The 18,230-nt window shown below is 47.0% G+C and overlaps 1 protein-coding gene across 1 annotated transcript in view; it reads left to right on the forward strand.

Moving 5' to 3' along the window:
- The window catches only part of ror1 (receptor tyrosine kinase-like orphan receptor 1), a 178,426-nt gene that overhangs the window by 126,567 nt on the left and 33,629 nt on the right, over window positions 1-18,230 (forward strand). The window contains exon 2 of the mRNA XM_056277463.1: window positions 9,928-10,246. Within this exon, the coding sequence (XP_056133438.1) occupies window positions 9,928-10,246 (319 nt within the window). The remainder of the gene's footprint in view (window positions 1-9,927; window positions 10,247-18,230) is intronic.

The following is an 18,230-nucleotide window of genomic DNA, read 5'->3' on the forward strand; positions in this document are numbered from 1 at the left end:
CAGGGTGTTTGTCCTCGTTTGAGAGTTTCTCTTATGTGACACACAATTCTCCCTCTAATTCGGTTTCTTTGATCTGGACTGAGAGTGCTGCGGTGGCCCCGTCGCTTTCAGGTCTGTGAATATGGCGTATCCTGTTGGCCGAGTTGGTTTCGGAAAGGTCACTGCACTCTGTCGGTTGGGTTCGGCTCACAGACTTGTTTTTTTTTTATCGTCGTGTCTCTCGTTTGGTCATAGCTCCTGTCGTTAAAAAAAAAAACACTATCAAAAGAGTTGTACTTTTTTAAAAAGAAAAATAGTTTAACGTTACAGTGCCAGGTGAAACCAGTGAAATGGCCAAAAAATTAACGCATTAATTAATTGAAAGGACCCCACCTTTTCTATATATATGCTTTGGTGTAGTCTTAAGTGCAGGAACATGCTAACCGTACATTCCGGTTCCTCTGTCCACAGCTTCTGAATTTGCCCAAGACACTAGTGTTGCTACCGGTTCTTGGAACACCTCTAGTGATGGTAAGGGTGAAAGAAGGAGCACACACACACACACACACACACACACACACACACATGCACTAAGTATCATTTTCAGCACATTGATAAGTGTCAATCAACACACTCCCATCTTGCCTGTTAAAACCATGCAATAAAGAGCAAGCAACGCATGTTGACATTGCCACTACTTAATAACATGTTGTGTTTAACTCCGACAAGTGTGTATCCAAAAACAACACTGACCGACATGTTGAAACTCATGCATCCTTTCTGAATTTTCTCTCTCTCTCTCTCTCTCTCTCTCTCTCTCACTTGCACACAAACTGACTCGCACACACTCACTCGTGCGCACATTCAATCACTCACTCACTCATTCGCACACTCACTCACTCACTCACTCACATATGCATGTATACACACAATGTGGCCCCAAATACCCCACTCTTACACCACTGGCCTGAGGGAACATCTTCAGCACCACAGACAGCACCAATTCTCTTTCATGCCAAGTGTGATTTATTGTATCAGTTGTGTGAACAACTGATGGGAGGCATTATCCCAGCAACCTTATCCGTATGTGGAAAAGCATTTACAGGCCTTTTGAATAGATGGCACAGAGAGAAAGCTGGCATGGGGATGTCTGGGCGAGTATCCTATTCCGATTCTTGCCAGGAAGGCTCCGAAAGCTTGTCGGCACATACCCGGTGGGGGCTGCAGATCATATCTGCCTGAAAGCTGCCATCCTGGTCTGCACTAATATGGCGTGAGATTGGAATATTTCAGAAAAAAATTGATGTATAAACACACATTACATTTGCAAGCCCAACTGGTAACCTTGAGCTGTCTGACCAAGACCTGCTTGCTAGGAGGAACAAGTCTCTTTTGTCCCTGCCAAAGTGTGCAAGCGCTCACCCAGTATGGACGGAGATATGTAGTTCAACTTTGTCCCATTAATTTGGCCTTAATGGGCCTTTCTGGAAGACTAACAAGTGATTTATGACATGGTGCTTTCTGACTGACCTTACTTTGTTGCGTTGTCGTGTACTTTTCTATATTGTGTATATAATGTATGAATTCATGTGTACATAGTCTATGTAGGTCTGTGTGTGGTTTTTTTTTTTTTTTTTTTTTTTTTTGGATTGGGTCTGTCCTTTGTGTTAAGGCAGAGAGAGTCAGAGCTGAAGAATTTCACTGTATTCCAATACACATGATAGCAAAGTTGAGCTTGATCCAAACTGTCCAGAAGTATAACTGTGGGATCCAGGAAGGAGATGAAACCCATATCTTTGTACAGCGTTAGCAAAGCTAATTTACTAAGGGTCACATGTCCCTGAGCTGCCATGTACATGATCTCCAGATGCTGACTAAAGAAACGTGTTCCCCCACAAAGACACCCTGACCAAGAAAAAAAAAATGAAATAAACTTTGTTGACCCCTGTATTCGCCTCTACTTTTCTGAATTTATCTCTTGCGAGGCAAGCTGTCCCACAGCATTGGCCCCACATTTTTCTATGTACACAAAAACAAGCGTCTATTTACATACCAGCGAGACCTCAACAATTGCCCTTCCACTTGTTTGAGCAGTTTAAGATAATGGCGATGTTGACCAATCTAGGAAGTTTCAGAAGTCATACAATTAGGGATAATTTTGAGGAAATCAAAGACACAATTGTGTTCATTTCATTATGCTAATCAACATGAAATATGAAATCCTTCAAGGTTTCGCCATGTGCGCTGGGTGTGTGTCATTCCAGTTCAGTGGCATGGCTAACATCTGTTTCTTATCTGATGGATGGATGGTGATTGCACAACTTGTTTTGTCTGGAGGCAGTGAATGGTTTTGATTGGCCATGCAGACAGCATTCAGGTAGCTTTGCCCTATCAGCATGCATCAGTAGCAGGAAGTGATCATGGTGAAAGAGGTTCATTATTGTTCCAACCAAGGATGATAATGGTTTATGAAGCTGAGTTTCTCTCACTCTTTCTCGCTTTTTTTTTTTTATGCTTTCTTTGTCTCTTGCAATCACTGAGAATAACCCACAGCTGATGAGTTTCACCTTTAGCCGTTCCTGGAAATGCGGCGATCTTGCCCCTTCAGTATGTCAACAGTGGTAGTGTGTTTAGTTAGCAGTGTCAGCGCTTAGCTTTTGATGAGAACAGCTTGCCTCGTATAGTATTAGACTTAATTAAAGAGGCACCAGGTGGGCATCCCGGTAGCATAGTGGGCTATTCCGTTGCCTACCAATCCCATGTTACCTCCGGCTCGGTCGGGCGTCCCAACAGACACAATTGGCCGTGTCTGTGAGTGGGAAGCTGGATGTGGGTATGTGTCCTGGTCACTGCACTAGTGCCTCCTGTGGTCGGTTGGGGCACCTGTTTGGGGGGGAGGGGGAACCGGGGGGAATAGTGTGATCCTCCCAGGTGAAAAGAAGCGACTGGCAACTCCACATGTAGCAGAGGAGGCATGTGGTAGTCTGCAGCCCTCCCCGGATCGGCAGAGGGGGTGGAGCAGCGACCGGGACAGCTCGGAAGAGTGGGGTAATTGGCTGGATACAATTGGGGAGAAAAAAGGGGGAGAAAAGAAAAACTGCAACCAAAATGAATTTAATGATGGTGTGTCGATGCAAAAAGTTACCTAGTGCTGCTTTAAATGATAACTTTACTTACAGGTAGTGCAGTATGCAAGCAGTGCATATAAAATGCAATTGTGTAAAATTTTCAGTTCAACACTTTGTGCGCGTTTGCTCTTTTTGCACACGTGCATTTGTCTGCAAATGCGTATTTGATTGCACAAAGCTGCTATAAGGTAAAGATTTGACAGTTAGGGAGAAAATTGGATTGTCTGCCACATTAAAGAGGCCGTATGAGGGAAGGGTTTGAGTTACCCAGTGGTCTTGGTGCCAAATACCACAACACTCCACACAAAACAATTACGCGCAGAATGGCTCGATCACTCACTGCTCTCTCTCCCCTTCTTCTTCTTCTTCTTGTCTCCTGTTCTTTCATCGCTTATCCTCTTCTCTCTCAATCATCTCACTCCCCTCTTATTCCCTCCTCACCTCGAGTCTCTCCTCCCCTTATTCCTGCTGCTTTTGTCGTCTGTTATTATGGCAGTTAATGAAGAGTGCAGGCGTCTCGCTCCAAAAAGCCAAATTTATCCCCATCAGTTCATATAACGAGACGGTGAAAGTGACTCATTAAACCAGCTGACCTCTGACATGACACAAAATCAACTCCGCAGAGCGAGTCTGTATGTTTGCCCGGATTTAAACCTCCGGGCAAACATACAGTACAACACGCACATACAGCCAGAAAGATTGGCGCACACAGACACAGTTTATGAGCCTCGTGGAGACTGAAGCATTAGTCAGTAGGAATGATACCAAGTAATATGAGCGAGTGTGAGCGTTTACATGTCTCTGCGGTTCGCGCTCATGCTCGTGTGCGTTGCTGTGAGTTTGTGGGCCGGGTGCGAGATGTCGTGACCTGTGAGGAGGGATTGTCGGGAGTGCTCATCCTACGAGGGCTGCCGAGATATGAGTCACACGTTACCAGAACTGTAGATAGTCAGAATCTTCCTTTCCGGAAACTGGAATAAACCACTGGCACGTCCCCATACTTAAGTTAAAGCAGCTGCGAGGAGTTTCACACTGATCAGTCTGTTTCATTTAGACGCTTCTACGATGATGGATGGATGAATGGATGGATGGATGGCTATACGACCAACGTAGGCTTATCACACGAGACCGTCAGCAAGAAGATTGCATATTGCAATGTAGTGACTCGAAATGCTTGTCGCCGGGTCGAGTTCCGCACGAAATCGGAGTCTCTCGCTTTTCTCTTCAAGACGAGTGCATGATCTGCCAGAGGGAGAATGCCGATTTTTGTGACGACAAAATCTTCCTTCCGCAGAACGTTACCCACTTGGGCCCACAATGTTGACACGGCGGAGTCAGAAAAAAAAAATCCCAGACGCCTCATACCAGCGTTGATAATGGGAATTTAACTGTTCAAGGGGAACTTGTGGTTGGCAGTTGCGGTGATGTCAGTGTGTGTGAGGCAGTGGGGCTGTGAGGAAATAACAACACAATGATGGGATAATGGTGGGCAAAACACTTACATTTTAGCGTTTTTGCAGAGGAAGTCGTGACATTACTCAAGTTTTCTTTGAGTAAATTACTAGTTGCATTTATAACGCTTCTTACCTGTGTGTTTGTGTATGTGTGTGTGTGTGTGTGTGTGTGGTGGACATAAACAAAAAAGAGGGAGAAACCGATGACCTATGCAAGTTCCTGATGTTGAGATGAGCAGTTTACAACAGAATGTCATCTGTATATTAGTGAATTGGACAGACTATATGCAGTATCTGTAGATCTGCACTCAAAGCAATAATATTCTCTCTCTCTCTCGCTCTCTCTCTCTCTCTCACTCTCTTTCTCTTTCACTCTCTCTCTCTCTAATTAGGTCTGTATATTGTTGTAAGGGGGTTTGTGTTTGCATAAGGGGTGCAGACAGGGATTCAGGGAAGGATGGGTCATGGAGCAACAACATTCCTCCTTCCTGTAACCCACCACCACCCTCACACAAACACACACACAGACCCAGCTCAGATAGGTTTTCATGTTTGTGATTCTTTCCAGGGGATGGACAAGACACGCACATCAGGAAGACTATGTGGAGGACGCCATGGACAGGGTGGGGTATTACAGGGGACAGTGAAGGAGAGGAGAAGAAGGGTGGTGGGCGAGGCGGTGTAGCGACGAGAGTGGAAGTGAGATAGGGTGAGTGGGTGGAAAAGTTGTAAGGGGGAGGGTTAGGATGGGGGTGACAAAGGAAGCATCACAGTTGCAGGATTTGCTCGACTGCCAGGATGACGTTTGGGTGCCAGATCTGAGCTCGAGCCCACTTCAGCAAGCCTCCTGGTAGATGGAGTCTGCTTCAACAAGACACTTTAATTCCAGTGTGTGTGTGTGTGTGTGTGTGTTTGACTCCATCTTTTACAAAAAACGTGGGACCCCCCCCGTAAGGCCAGTTTTATCGCTGGATGTGGATATCGGAAAAAGAGCCCCCAATGAAGCTTTCCACCTGACTCCTGCGCAGTAAGGAAGGCTACCAGCAGGGGCGTGGGTGAGCGGGGGCAGAACTGAGCGCGGGAGTTGTGGTTTTTGCATTAGGGTGGGAGCCTGTCATGTTGTCGCACACTTGTTAGGACCACATTGCAGTGCTGAGTCTGGGGGAATTGCATGTGTGCATGTGGGGTGTCGGGGTGTGGGCTTGCGCTCTTCGCGGAGGTTACACGCCAAGACAAACGTCCTCTCTCTTATACACACATGTCATTCACACCTTGCACAAACCTCATGACAACGTGTTAGCTATCCGAGTGAGACAAGAGCCACATTCAGCTCCGGCACCCTGTTACGGGGGCGATGCCAAGTACCGAGTGGGAGCAAAGAAGTGGGGTCGTGGATTTTACTTTCCTCCTCGTCATGCAGCAGCTATGACGGGACAGTTTCAACAAACAGATAAAAAGTACTCAGCATTAACAAATACCATTACTTTGATGCTGTGGTACCATTTGCATGTGCGGTGTGTGTGTGTGTGTGTGTGTGTGTGTGTGTGTGTGTGTGTGTGTGTGTGTGAAGCTGTACAGCTACAGCTGTAATGCCTCAGCTACTTCATCCAGTTCCCCCCCCCTTTTTTTTGTCTGGAGGCTCCTCTCAGACCACCGTACATCATTATTTCACTGCCACCCGATTGGTCACATGACATTTATCAAACGTCCTCATGCCTTAAAATAACCCCCCCCCCCAAAAAAAATCATTTCAGGGACCCGTGAACCCATCTGTAATAAACAAAACTCGGAATGAGGGACAAACTTTGCTTAATCAAGTTAAGAACATCACAAGCAGGGCGTCCGGGTAGCATGGTGGTCTATTCTGTTGCCTGCCAACACAGGGATCACCGGTTCGAATCGCCATGTTACCCCTGGCTCGGTTGGGCGTCCCTACAGACACAATTGGCCGTGTCTGCGGGTGGGAAGCCGGATGTGGGTATGTGTTCTTGTCGCTGCACTAGCGCCTCCTCTGGTCGGTCGGGGCGCCTGTTCAGGGAGTGGGGGGGATAGCGAGATCCTCCTGCGCGCCTTGCCCCCCTGGCGAAGGGTTGATGCTAGATCCAACGGGGTGTAGGCACGAAAGTAGACGTGATTGGTTGTGGGTTAGGGTTTAAACTCTTTTTGAATTTCCATTGTTAGCAAGCACTAATATTAGCTATCATAACAGTACGATCTGGCAATGTTAATGTAAGCTAGCTAGCTAGCTAAATGTTTCAGTGCGCATCGCTTGTTTCAAGTCAGTGTGCTTCGAGGTTCCGTGCCGTCTTATTGGCCGATGCGACAGCCAATCACGGCTACTTCCATGCCTGCACCCCGTTGGATCTAGCGTCGACCCTGGTGAAACTCCTCACTGTCAGGTGAAAAGAAGTGGCTGGTGACTCCACGTGTCTCAGAAGAGGCATGTGGTAGTCTGCAGCCCCCCCGGGATCGCCAGAGGGGGGTGGAGCAGTGACTTGGAAGGCTTGGAAGAGTGAGGTAATTGGCCAGATACAATCGGGGAGGGAAAAAAAGAACATAGCAACTCTACAAACTGACAAATGTCCAAATATATAATTGCTAAGGCAAAGTGGTTGTGGGAAATACTAGGAAATAAAACGTAATAAGAGGACATTTGAGGAGTTATGCAGTCTAGTTCAGTTCACGGGTTCATGACTGTTATTTAAATGCCTCTGAATAATACTTGAGACCGCCCCTGCATGTGTGTTTGCCCTGTTGATTTTGGCCAGCCGGTGTGACCAGGGGTATTTCTGCCTACCTAAGCTGGGTTTTGAGGCTGAGGGAACTTTCCAGAGGTTTTTATACGACATTAGCACCAATGTTTTCCCTGAACATTAAACTCTTAGGTGGTCTGCTGAGATCTTTTTTGTTATGACCGCCTCGAGGAAAACGTGGTCCCCGAGATAATCATGCAAAAATGTTATTTCCTGTCGTGTCCTCGCCATCGAAGTCAAAAGGCGGGTTCCTCCGTCCGTGCACGGGGACGGCTGGGGTGTTTCTTTTATTTATTTATTTAATTTGTGTGTTTTAGATTGTTTGTCCTTTGTTTTCTCTTCGTGTTTATCTCCTCTGTCTCCAAGTAAAGCTCGTCCCTACAGACCTCACTGACGTTACTACCTAAGCCTCCAAAAGACGCCAGGGGAAACCCTTGGGGAAAGAAAGTCCCCTGGCATCAAACGTTCACGAAGAAAAGTCAAATAATTTGTTACCACAGTGGCAACCACAAAGTATGTTGCAAAGGTTTCCAACCAGGCAGCAGCTTTAGAGTTTGTTTGTTTGTGTGTGCATGTGTGTGAGAGTGCATAGGTGTGTATATGTGATGCACCGTGTGTGTGTGTGTGTGTGTGTGTGTGTGTGTGTGTGTTCAGAACAAGGCCTACAGTATCTTCGTTAGAGATGACTGTAGACATTTGGGAGGTTTAACTTTTGTGAGTCATTGGACTAAGCTTTTGGTACATAGCACGCCCTATATTAACAACAAGTCTGCAGACCTGCTTATTGTGCGTTAAGCGTTCTTACCAACCGTGAGAGTCCAGAAAAAGGGGGAGGTCTTTTTTGGTCAAATTATGATTCTGCAACACCCCTATATTTCATTGACGTATAACATACTGTACGAAATAACAAAGAATTCCATTAAAATTATCAGCCGAGGGCGTCCGGATGGCGTAGCAGTCTATTCTGTTGCCTACCAACATGGGGGTCGCCGGTTCAAATCCCCGTGTTACCTCCGGCATTGCCAGGCATCCCTACAGAGACAATTGGCTGTATCTGCGGGTGGGAAGCTGGATGTGGGTGTGTGTCCTGGTCGCTGCAGTAGCACCTCCTTTGGTCGGTCGGGGTGCCTGTTCGGGGCGGGGGGGGCCGCGGGGAATAGCGCGATCTTCCCACGCGCTATGTCCCCCCTGGTGAAACTCCTCCTCACTGTCAGGTGAAAAGAGCGGCTGGCAACTCCCCATGTATCAGAGGCTGTGTTGTAGTGGAGTCACTAAACCTCGAGTCCGAGTAGAGTCTCGAGCCCCCACTGTTCGAGTCCAAGTCTGAGTCCCCAAAGAAGGGTCTAAGTCAAGTCCCCATTACCTGAGTCCGAGTCATCAAGGTTGAGTCTTGAGTCAAGTTCCGAGACGGGCTCCAGTGCTCCACTCTGGCAACGTAAAAAAGCTGACATACAAATACAAAAGGTCTCCATGAACAAAATGACACAGCTGTCACCACTTCACAGGGAGTTTGTTTACTTTGTGACACAACAGCCAAACAAATGCACTCGCAAGCATGTACTCACACACCAGTGTTGTAGTGGAGTCACTAAACCTCGAGTCCGAGTCGAATCTCGAGTCCTCCAGTGTTCGAGTCCAAGTCCGAGTCATCGGTGCTCGAGTCACAAGTCCTGAACATCAGGACCCGAGTCGGAACTCGAGTCCGAGTCCTGGACTCGAGTACTTACTACAACACTGATCGGAGGAGGTATTTTGGTAGTCTGCAGCCCCCTCCCCCCTCGGATCAGCAGAGGGGGTGGAGCAGAGACCGGGACGGCTCAGAAGAGTGGGGTAATTGGCTGGATACGACTGGGGAGAAAAAAAGGGGGGGGGTGGAAGCCACAAAAAAAAAACAACCATCAGCCTAAGAATTTCTAATGGAAATCATTTCTAATGATCAGTTCAAAAAACAAAAAAAAGCCCCTACACATGACGACTATTTACATTGTGTCGGTCAGTAAGTGTTGAAGCCTCGCCGTTCCATAGGTTTTTGATGTGGCCGAATGTGCAGTTAAGTGCATTTCTGAACGTGAGTTAAATGTTTAGTAATTTATCTGATAAATGATTTGACTGAATGTTTGCACAGATGTGAGATCAAATGAGTCGGTAAGCAGCGAACATGTTCTCCATCCCTTTTACTATTACAGAATAAATCTGTCAGCCTAGATAGCCATGGAGAGCTTTTATCTAAAACATGCTGCTGCTTAACCGGTATTTTATATCTCTTACAGCTTCTTTCCAATAGACCGGCTCCTTTGATACAGTTAGTGTAGTTCTTTTGTTTTATGTCTCTGTTCTCTGCCTTGTATGACCCAATTTGTTCCTTTTCTGTCTCCTCTTTCTTAACCTTCTATCATCTTATCCCTGTTTTACCTCCCCTTCTCCAACTCGCTCTCCTCGTCTCCGTCCACCCCTTTCACCGCTTTCCCTTGGCCCTTACGTAACTGTCCCTTTTACCTCCCCCGTACCATTCCGCCGATCTTTTCCCCCTTCACTCTCTCCTTCATCCTCCCTCCTACCATCCTGCCAACACTCCCCCCCCCCTCTCTCTCCTCTTCTCTCTCCCATTCCCAGGGCCCTTCATCCGTCTTGATGTTCCCATGAATAACATCACCACCTCCCTGGGCCACACTGCAGATCTCTTCTGCCGCGTGTCTGGCAATCCGACACCCACCGTGCGCTGGCTGAAGAACGACGCGCCCGTGGTGCAGGAGCCGCGACGTGTCTCCTACCGGGAGCAACCGTACGGCTCGCGCCTCCGCATCCGCAACCTGGACACCACCGACACGGGCTACTTCCAGTGTGTGGCCACCAATAGCCAGGGCACAGTGTCCACGACAGGCGTGCTGTTTGTCAAATTTGGTAAGATCCCCTGTAAGTGCGCATGTTTTCAGTGTTTTTTTAACAGCACCGACACGAGCATATGTAGGGTCTCTAGCTGGGAACCGAGCAAAAACCACTGATGTTTAGGTAAATGTCAAAGAACCGCAGAAATGGCGGTGTGATACATGCGCTACTCACCAAGTTTGACAAAAATTGAAATGTGTTGCCGCTCATGTATTCCTACCAGGTTCCCAGCTCCTCGTAATGATATTCGTCTCCTTGTTGCTGGCAGCTTGCACAGAGAACGGTCTGGGAACAATATTGTTCCGCCTGTAGTAAAAAAAAATCCCCATGTCTTCTTTTCCAGATCCACTCCCAACACCTCTGCCAGGAAGGCCCTCAACGTAAGTCCCTTTTCCTTTCAGCAGTTTTCTCCGACCATCCCTCCGGTACATATTCCTGCTCCACTTACCATAACACAATGTTGGATCCCATCTCAGAAAAGAGAGAGAGAGAGAGAGAGAGAGAGAGAGAGAGAGAGAGAGAGAGAGAGAGAGAGAGAGAGAGAGAGAGAGAGAGAGAGAGAGAGAGAGAGAGAGAGAGAGAGAGAGAGAGAGAGAGAGAGAGAGAGAGAGAGAAGGGGGCAAGGAGCAAGAGTGATATAATGGTTAAGGCGCAGAAATGACATGAAAATCCTTAAACTGAATGGAATGAGGGACGTAGCTTTGGGAGATACTGATGAGCTGCTAGCTCAAGCGGTGATCATTTGTGAGTCTGCCTCCAGTGTGTCCAGCCAAGTCATGCTCGATACCTAATACCCTAATAACAAAAATGCAAATTTGTGACTAAATAAAATACGGGGTAAGGCAGAGTGTGGTAAACAGATCAAGGCGCGTTCGTCAGTGCCAACATGCCCGCATTAATAGCTGTCACCTTAAAACCGGAGGGTATGTCTGTGAGTCGAGGAAGTGGGTTGGCCCTGTAGTTCGGGATCTAAATTCCCCTGCAAATCCATCTGCTGTGATGCACGCCCCCCCCCCGCCCCCTCTTTGGTAAGAAAGGATGCCTCGTGACGTTCAACACAGTCGGGGTGTCTTAGCAATAGCCAGCGAGACAAAACCAAGCAGCGGCGATCAGGGCGGTCTGGCTCTCAGAAGTGGTAATCGGCTCGCTCCATACCCGAGTCGAGTTTTCTACTTGAGTTATAAGCACGTAACTTAAAAGTGTCACTGTTTGGAACAGACAGCCGATGGCGTGTAACGCGGACAGATCCCGAGCAGCGTCTTTTTCCCCCCCAGACCAAATATTTTGCTGTAATGAATAGATATAAGTAGCAGAAAACCATTACAGCATATAGATGCTCTGTTGTATGCGGCCAAGGCTAGAGATGACTGCCAGAAGTATGCTGCAGATAGATCATTTATTGTGTGTGTGTGTGTGTGTGTGTGTGTGTGTGTGTGTGTGTGTGTGTGTGTGTGAGATCCGCCAGTTGCCTTTCTGCCTTTGTTTGGTTTTGACTAATTCCTAATGTGATGGTGTTGAAACTATGTAGTTTCTCATTTATTGAAATCTTATTGGACGAAGGGACATAAATTGGCCTTTTTTTACCTTCATTAACATCATGGCAAGGCTCACTGCCATATTCCATGCAGCGCTCTGTGACTATTAAATCAAAATTGCTGGCACAACTTTGATATTAAACACATACTAAATTCTCTCTCCCTCTCCCTCTCTCTGATAGGCTCAGCACAGGGATATGCAAGCTCAGCCTTATGTGCAAACACAAACATGCACATACGTACACAGATGTATTTTCAAAGATCTTTTTTCCGACGTTACTTTATGTGTCTTGAGTCTCTCCGTGTCACTTAATTAAACGTTGATCCATTCTTACCATATAATATAATACAGTAACTAGCGAGATCAAATGCACGGTATAATCACAATGGAATTTGCTTTAGGGTTTGGGCAGGGAGAGAGAGAGAGAAATCGAAGTTTATTGGTTTCACAATGCAATTAAGTCGAGGCATTGTGGGGGGAAAAACAGATTTGGGAGGGGGGAGTAAATTAAATGCAGTTAAAGTAAAGAAACAGCACATTTTGGTCTGCTGGTTATCATACAAGATAAAAATGAATTAAATGGACAAGCTGACGCTCTGGAATGAAACTGGGATATTGCGAGTTTTGTTTTTTTTTGTTTTTTTTTTCAGCTTGTGATTTAGTCATGACACATGGAAGTTGTCACATACCATAACATACTGTGTTAAATCCCTCATGCTGTCCGTACAGGTATTTGCCCAAGTTGTCAAGCAAGATTAGATGTGAATATCTGGGTTGTCTCGTTGCGTCGACACTCTTCAAAGTAGAACACCACCAAACGGGCACACTTGCCAGACATGGTAAATCAAGCGCTCCTGTTTCATTTAAGAGACCGAGGGGCGAATCAGGCAACCCCTTTTTTCTCCTTCCAGCTACTACAGGAAACCATTGTAATGATGCAAAGGCCGGCCCATGGCTTAATAAGGGCATTTGGTCTCCACAGACCGCCAGAACAACTTAACGCAGTCATTACATCAATGGACAGGGGCCTCCTTTGACATCGGCAGACCACTGGTGGGGTGATGGTACTGCTGCTCATCATTAGTGTCACGGCCAACTTATTAGCTGTAAGGTGGGGTGGCAGACGTCAGGGAGGCCGGGTCACCTAATGATGACACAAGACGACCCGTGTGAGCTCGCTCCGAACCTGAGCTATTGAAGTGTCAAAACTCTTGCCCCCCATTTGGAAGTTTTTAGAAAGGCACCCGGCACGAAGGCCTGTCATTTGAAGTGAGATGTACCCATTTGCACGCCTACTTTGTGTATTGCTCGCTCTCCCGCTCTCTCTCTCACTCTTTCTCACTCCCTATATGGCAGAAGGGGGCTACAGACAGATTCCAGGAGACAGCCATAGTTAAAACAGCGCAATTTCAGGGGTGATTAGTGAGGCTGACGACTCCTTTGTTGGCCCGAGTTTATTAAAACCCACCGTTAAGCATCGAAAATAGCGCCAAATAAAAGTTAATGCCCGAGATTTTCTCACCACACTCCTCTTTTAATTCTGAACAAAGTATCGGCTGCTAATGGACTTCATTCACTTGGTTTTAGATGTTTTTTTTGTTTTTTTTAGCCATGTTGTCTATTGCTGGTCTGTGTGTCTTCTCCAGAATGGGTGAGTGTACACTTTGTGGTATTTGGGTCATCTGTGTGTGTGTGGGGGGGGGGGGGGGTTTGCTCTTTAGGGCGGCCACAGGCAGACATAAAGCCCGCAGCCTGGAGGTTTAGACTGCAGTCCGGCCAGCTTATACTCTCTGTGGCTTCCTAAGACCAGAGCACACATGAGAGAGCGAGCGAGGGATGGAGGTGGAGAGAGAGCGAAATGCAGAGTGAAACTAGAGAAAGGGGAGAAAAGACGGCGGGTGACTGAGATAGAGAAAAGGGAGAGATTCTGGAAAGTCTGAGGTCGGAACTTTTCCTCGCGAAGTGCCAATATTTCCTGAGATGAAATACTAGAACAAGTCGTTCCTTTAGTCCCGTTTAAATCTTAGTTTTGCGGTAACGCCAACAGGGCCCGTCAGGGATTTTTTTTTTTTTTGCAACAAATTCACGCGCACCAAAACTCACGCCTCCGCTCTCTCCTCGAGATCGTTTCCACGTTCCCTCTTCTCTCTGCATCTATCTCCACACTCCCTTTCTCCACCCCTTCATGGAGATGTTTTCACAGAGCCAGAACAAACACGGAGGGGAGGGGGGGGGGGGGAAATGTCTCGCCGGCCAAAAAAACGAGACCCCCAACTCGTTTGCTCTTTACCCCACCACACGTCCTTCTTGTTCAGGAAGAGGCGGGGGGGGCGGAGGGTGTAAAAGAAAAACAGCGCTAGCTGTTGGGAGGATGGAGCCATTAACACTTTGTGTGTTGTGCTTTGATTCCAAGTTTCTGCGGCGGGGGCGGCGGCGTTCAGGTGTGATTGGTGATGGGAGCCGATGGCCGGTTCGGCCGTAAGCTCCGATCAGAGGCAATTAATGCCGTTAAACTGAGGCCAGCGTGCAAACATGAGGCGCCGCGAGGGAAGAGGTCTTGAATTATAAAAAAAAAATTTTTTAAATGTAGTTCTTCTAGAGTTTTCTTACTTTTTCTTACTTACTCCTTCATTTACTTGTGCCATTACATGCATGCACACGCAGCAGCACTTTTGGATACACACACGCACACGCACACACACACATCAATCACAACGCGTGGCGAGCAGAGATGAGTGGTAAATAGATGCAAGATAGATCCAGTTTTATTTGGTTTCGTTCCTTTTTTCTTCTTCTTCTTCTTCTTCTTCCTATGCTTTCTCGCTTTTCATCCGGTTATTTTTCTGTTTTCTTCTCACTGAACAATTTGTGTGAGCGAATCGAGCACTTACTACGAGTCAAACTTTGTAACCCCCCCACCACCTGCCCCACTGCCCCATCTGCAACTCTGACTGAACGTCGAGATATTGACTTGCGAGTGAAGGCGATAGTCCTGGAAGGTCCTCCTTGGACGACGGCTGCGCCCTGTGAGGTCATCGTAACTGCTGCAAACCTCTGTGGCTAATTGTTTTTCTATATCCTTATTTTTTTTCCGTCCTGAATTTGTGTAACCTTTAAAAAACAAGGTTAGGGTTGATTTCGCGGCTGTAAGACGGGCTGCACATTGTTCCACAAATGCGACGGCCATCGGTCCAGAACCACAGCTGCTCCTCTTTAATATTTTTGAGACGTTGACCTTTCAGAGATAGGAGTCTTTAATGCAACCTCTGCGATACAGATAGTGTATACAGTACTACCCCTGAACCCGGGGTCTCTGTCTGTGTTTATAATAGAAGGGTTTTCTCCCTGTTTGAAAAGATTAATACCGCTACACCCTGGCTGTCAGGGTTGTTTAAATTTCCCAAAGCTTTCCCCAGCAGTTTTCTCTCAGCACCAGCTTGAAAAAAGAAAGAAAGAAATTTTAAAAAAATATATCGCACCCCCCCCCTCCTTCCTCCTTCCCTCCCTCCTCTCTCCTCACTGCAGTTGAGGGTATGAGAGACGCTTCTAACAAAGAACAGATTCCCTCTATCCTGCTTCTTTTTTTTTCTGTTCTCCTTTGGCTTCATTTTTCATCTATTACCTGACCTTGCTGCTCCCTGCCCATCGTTTTCTTCTGCCGTTCCATCGTCCTTCATCACACTCCCCTTTCTTTAATAAAAAAGAAAAAGATGATGGACAACATTTTGCAGAAGTGCCACTTCTGCATCTCCCCTCTCATTTTCTTTCCAGCACCAAAAGACTGAAGCAGTCGACAGTGCACAAGAATCAAACTGAAGGTGCAACTTGACTTCCTAAAGGCACAACTACGTTGTGTGTCGCACCCACATCAGTGCCTTGACTGGGGCGTCCAGGTAGCCTAGCGGTCTATTCTGTTGCCTGCCAACCTGGGGGTCGCCGGTTCGAATCCCCGCGTCACCTCCGGCTTGATCAGGTGTCCCTACAGAGGCCGTGTCTGTGGGTGGGAAGCCGGATGTGGGGTATGCGTCCTAGTTGCTGCACTAGCGCCTCCTCTGGTCAGTCAAGGCGCCTGTTTGAGGGGGAACTGGGGGGAATAGCGTGATCCTCCCATGCACTACATCCCCCTGGCAAAACTCCTCACTGTCAGGTGAAAAGAAGCGGCTGGCGACTCCGCGTGTATCAGAGGAGGCATGTGGTAGTCTGCAGCCCTCCCCGGATCGGCAGAGGGGGTGGAGCAGCGAGCGGGACGGCTCAGAAGAGTGGGGTAATTGGCTGGGTACAATTGGGGAGAAAAGGGGGGGGGTTAACACAAAAAAAATCAATGACTTGACTTACACAACGACTATACATTTGTACACATCTGTAGATTTTGCCCCGAACGATTTCGAGCTAACTCGTGGTAATGATGTACTGACGTTTGTCTTTTTCTGAGGCTTGCAAATGTAATCACTCAAAGTATAATTTACTTGTCTGTTGGAAATAGCCCCCCCCCCCTTTTTTTTTCCTTTTTTTTTTTTTGGACACGAGCTCCTTGATAAAATATTCTCCCTCTTGCAACATTCAACAGGGCTGCTACCATTTCAAGCCCAGAACAGTCGTTTTCGTACACATCGTGGGCAGGAGTATTGCGTTACCCTGAAACTGATGATGCTCATGACCATGGCGTGAACAGCCAAACACAGCACATAGTTTGCAGGTTACACTGGAGTGCAAGAAAACAAGGCGCTGCGTGTGAAAGACAGATGGACGTGTTGCGCTGGGTTTGGATCAATTTGCATTTATTCTGTGAACTTATGGAGCAGACTTTCTTTTTTTTCCTGTGGTGTCTCATTGACCCAGTCAGAGTCGCACATATAGTCGCTCTTACGAACTCTATCTCACACGCGTGTTTTGTGAAACCCTTGGCTGAGCTAAATTGCCTCCTTGTTATGGATTCCTTTTAGCGTGGCGCTGATTGATTGGATATCAGGAGCCTAATATGGCTCACCAGGGAACGGCCCTTTGACATCGCTAGATCCCTGGGCACTGTTTGAAACCAGAGAACCCACCGCGACCCCCTTCGGCGAGCTAAGACGCCTCTCTGCTAAATACTGCCCAGGCCGGGGGGGGGCTTCACACACAAACATGCAGATGGATAAATGCATCCTTTATGCACATATGCAAAAGCATGCACACATACACACATGTGCAGGCTTACATGCCCATATGGACACATGCATAGGCATGCACACTTAACGTCTTTTGCACACGGTCACAAACATGCTGAAGCCACCATTGGCGGGTCATCTCTTTGAATCCTTGTGTCGCTTACGATATCCACGCTATCGCATCCAGTTAGTAACGTCATTGTCCCGTTTTTGCCCACTCTGTCACCCTGCTCCACATCACAAGTTTCATACATGACAAAGCGTAGCCAAGATTTTCACTTCTCAGACGGGGCCAACTTCCTGTTTCCTGTGTCCCAGCGTCCCTCGTGTTGGCCTGTTGGTGATTCTGTCAGCAGGCCGGGTCAGGGTCAGGTTTGTTAAAGAGCAAAGCGGTTCAGGAAAATCTGGGCATTTATGTTAATGCACATGCACTAGTGTGTGTGTGTGTGTGTGTGTGTTTAAAGGTATTATGTTTTGCGTGAATCATGGTTCCTCCCTAAGGGCAACAAGACCTTGAAGGGGTACGGGGTTTCTCTGAACTATGCCCTTGATGAACACCAACCCCTACATACAAAAACACAGCCATGCAGACACAGAGAGTGTTCTTTCTCTGCCGTCAGTGGTATCTGTATGTCTGTATGTATGTATGTATGTATGTATGTGTCTGTGAGTTTGAGAGAGAGAGAGAGAGAGACAGAGCACAAGACCTTGAGTATTTCTATGTCTAAAAAGAGGCTTTTGTTCATGGCTTGGACTTGATTTGTATTGACCTGTATCACCCTCATTTGTATCTCATTTTTTGGCCTTGCTCTCACTCCTGCCCGAACAGATCGTGTAACTCTGATTGCCTCTCCAACTGCCAAGCCTAAATTGGTTATACCGTACCTAAATTTGAATTTGATATACTTAACCCATGTTATAAGCTGCAAAGCTAACTTGCTGTAATTCAGTTACATGCATGCTATTGTTATTGTACAAAGTTCCTGTGTGTGTGGGGGGGGGGGTGCATGTCTGCATGCACTGTCATAATGAATAACCCTGCTCAGTCTTGTGTGAAAGGTCCCGGTGTTTGTTCTATTTGATGGTATATCGCTTTCGTTTAGTTTTATCTAAATGTCACCGAAAGCTGCATGGGCAACATTGTTCGGCATCGTGAAACTATGTGGTCAGTCTGGGGGATGGGGGGGTATGGGTAAATTGGCGTCCACAGTCACTATGAAGGAATTGGTTACAGTAAAAGATGACCTTTCACAATTACTTTAATTAAGTTTATCAATATTACTTTCTCGTGTCTTGTTACCTTTGAGATTTAAAGAGCCTATATTGTGCGTTTTGGGGTTTTCTCTT

Source organism: Lampris incognitus, chromosome 3, assembly GCF_029633865.1.
Source record: "Lampris incognitus isolate fLamInc1 chromosome 3, fLamInc1.hap2, whole genome shotgun sequence".
Classification (NCBI taxonomy): Eukaryota; Metazoa; Chordata; class Actinopteri; order Lampriformes; family Lampridae; genus Lampris; species Lampris incognitus.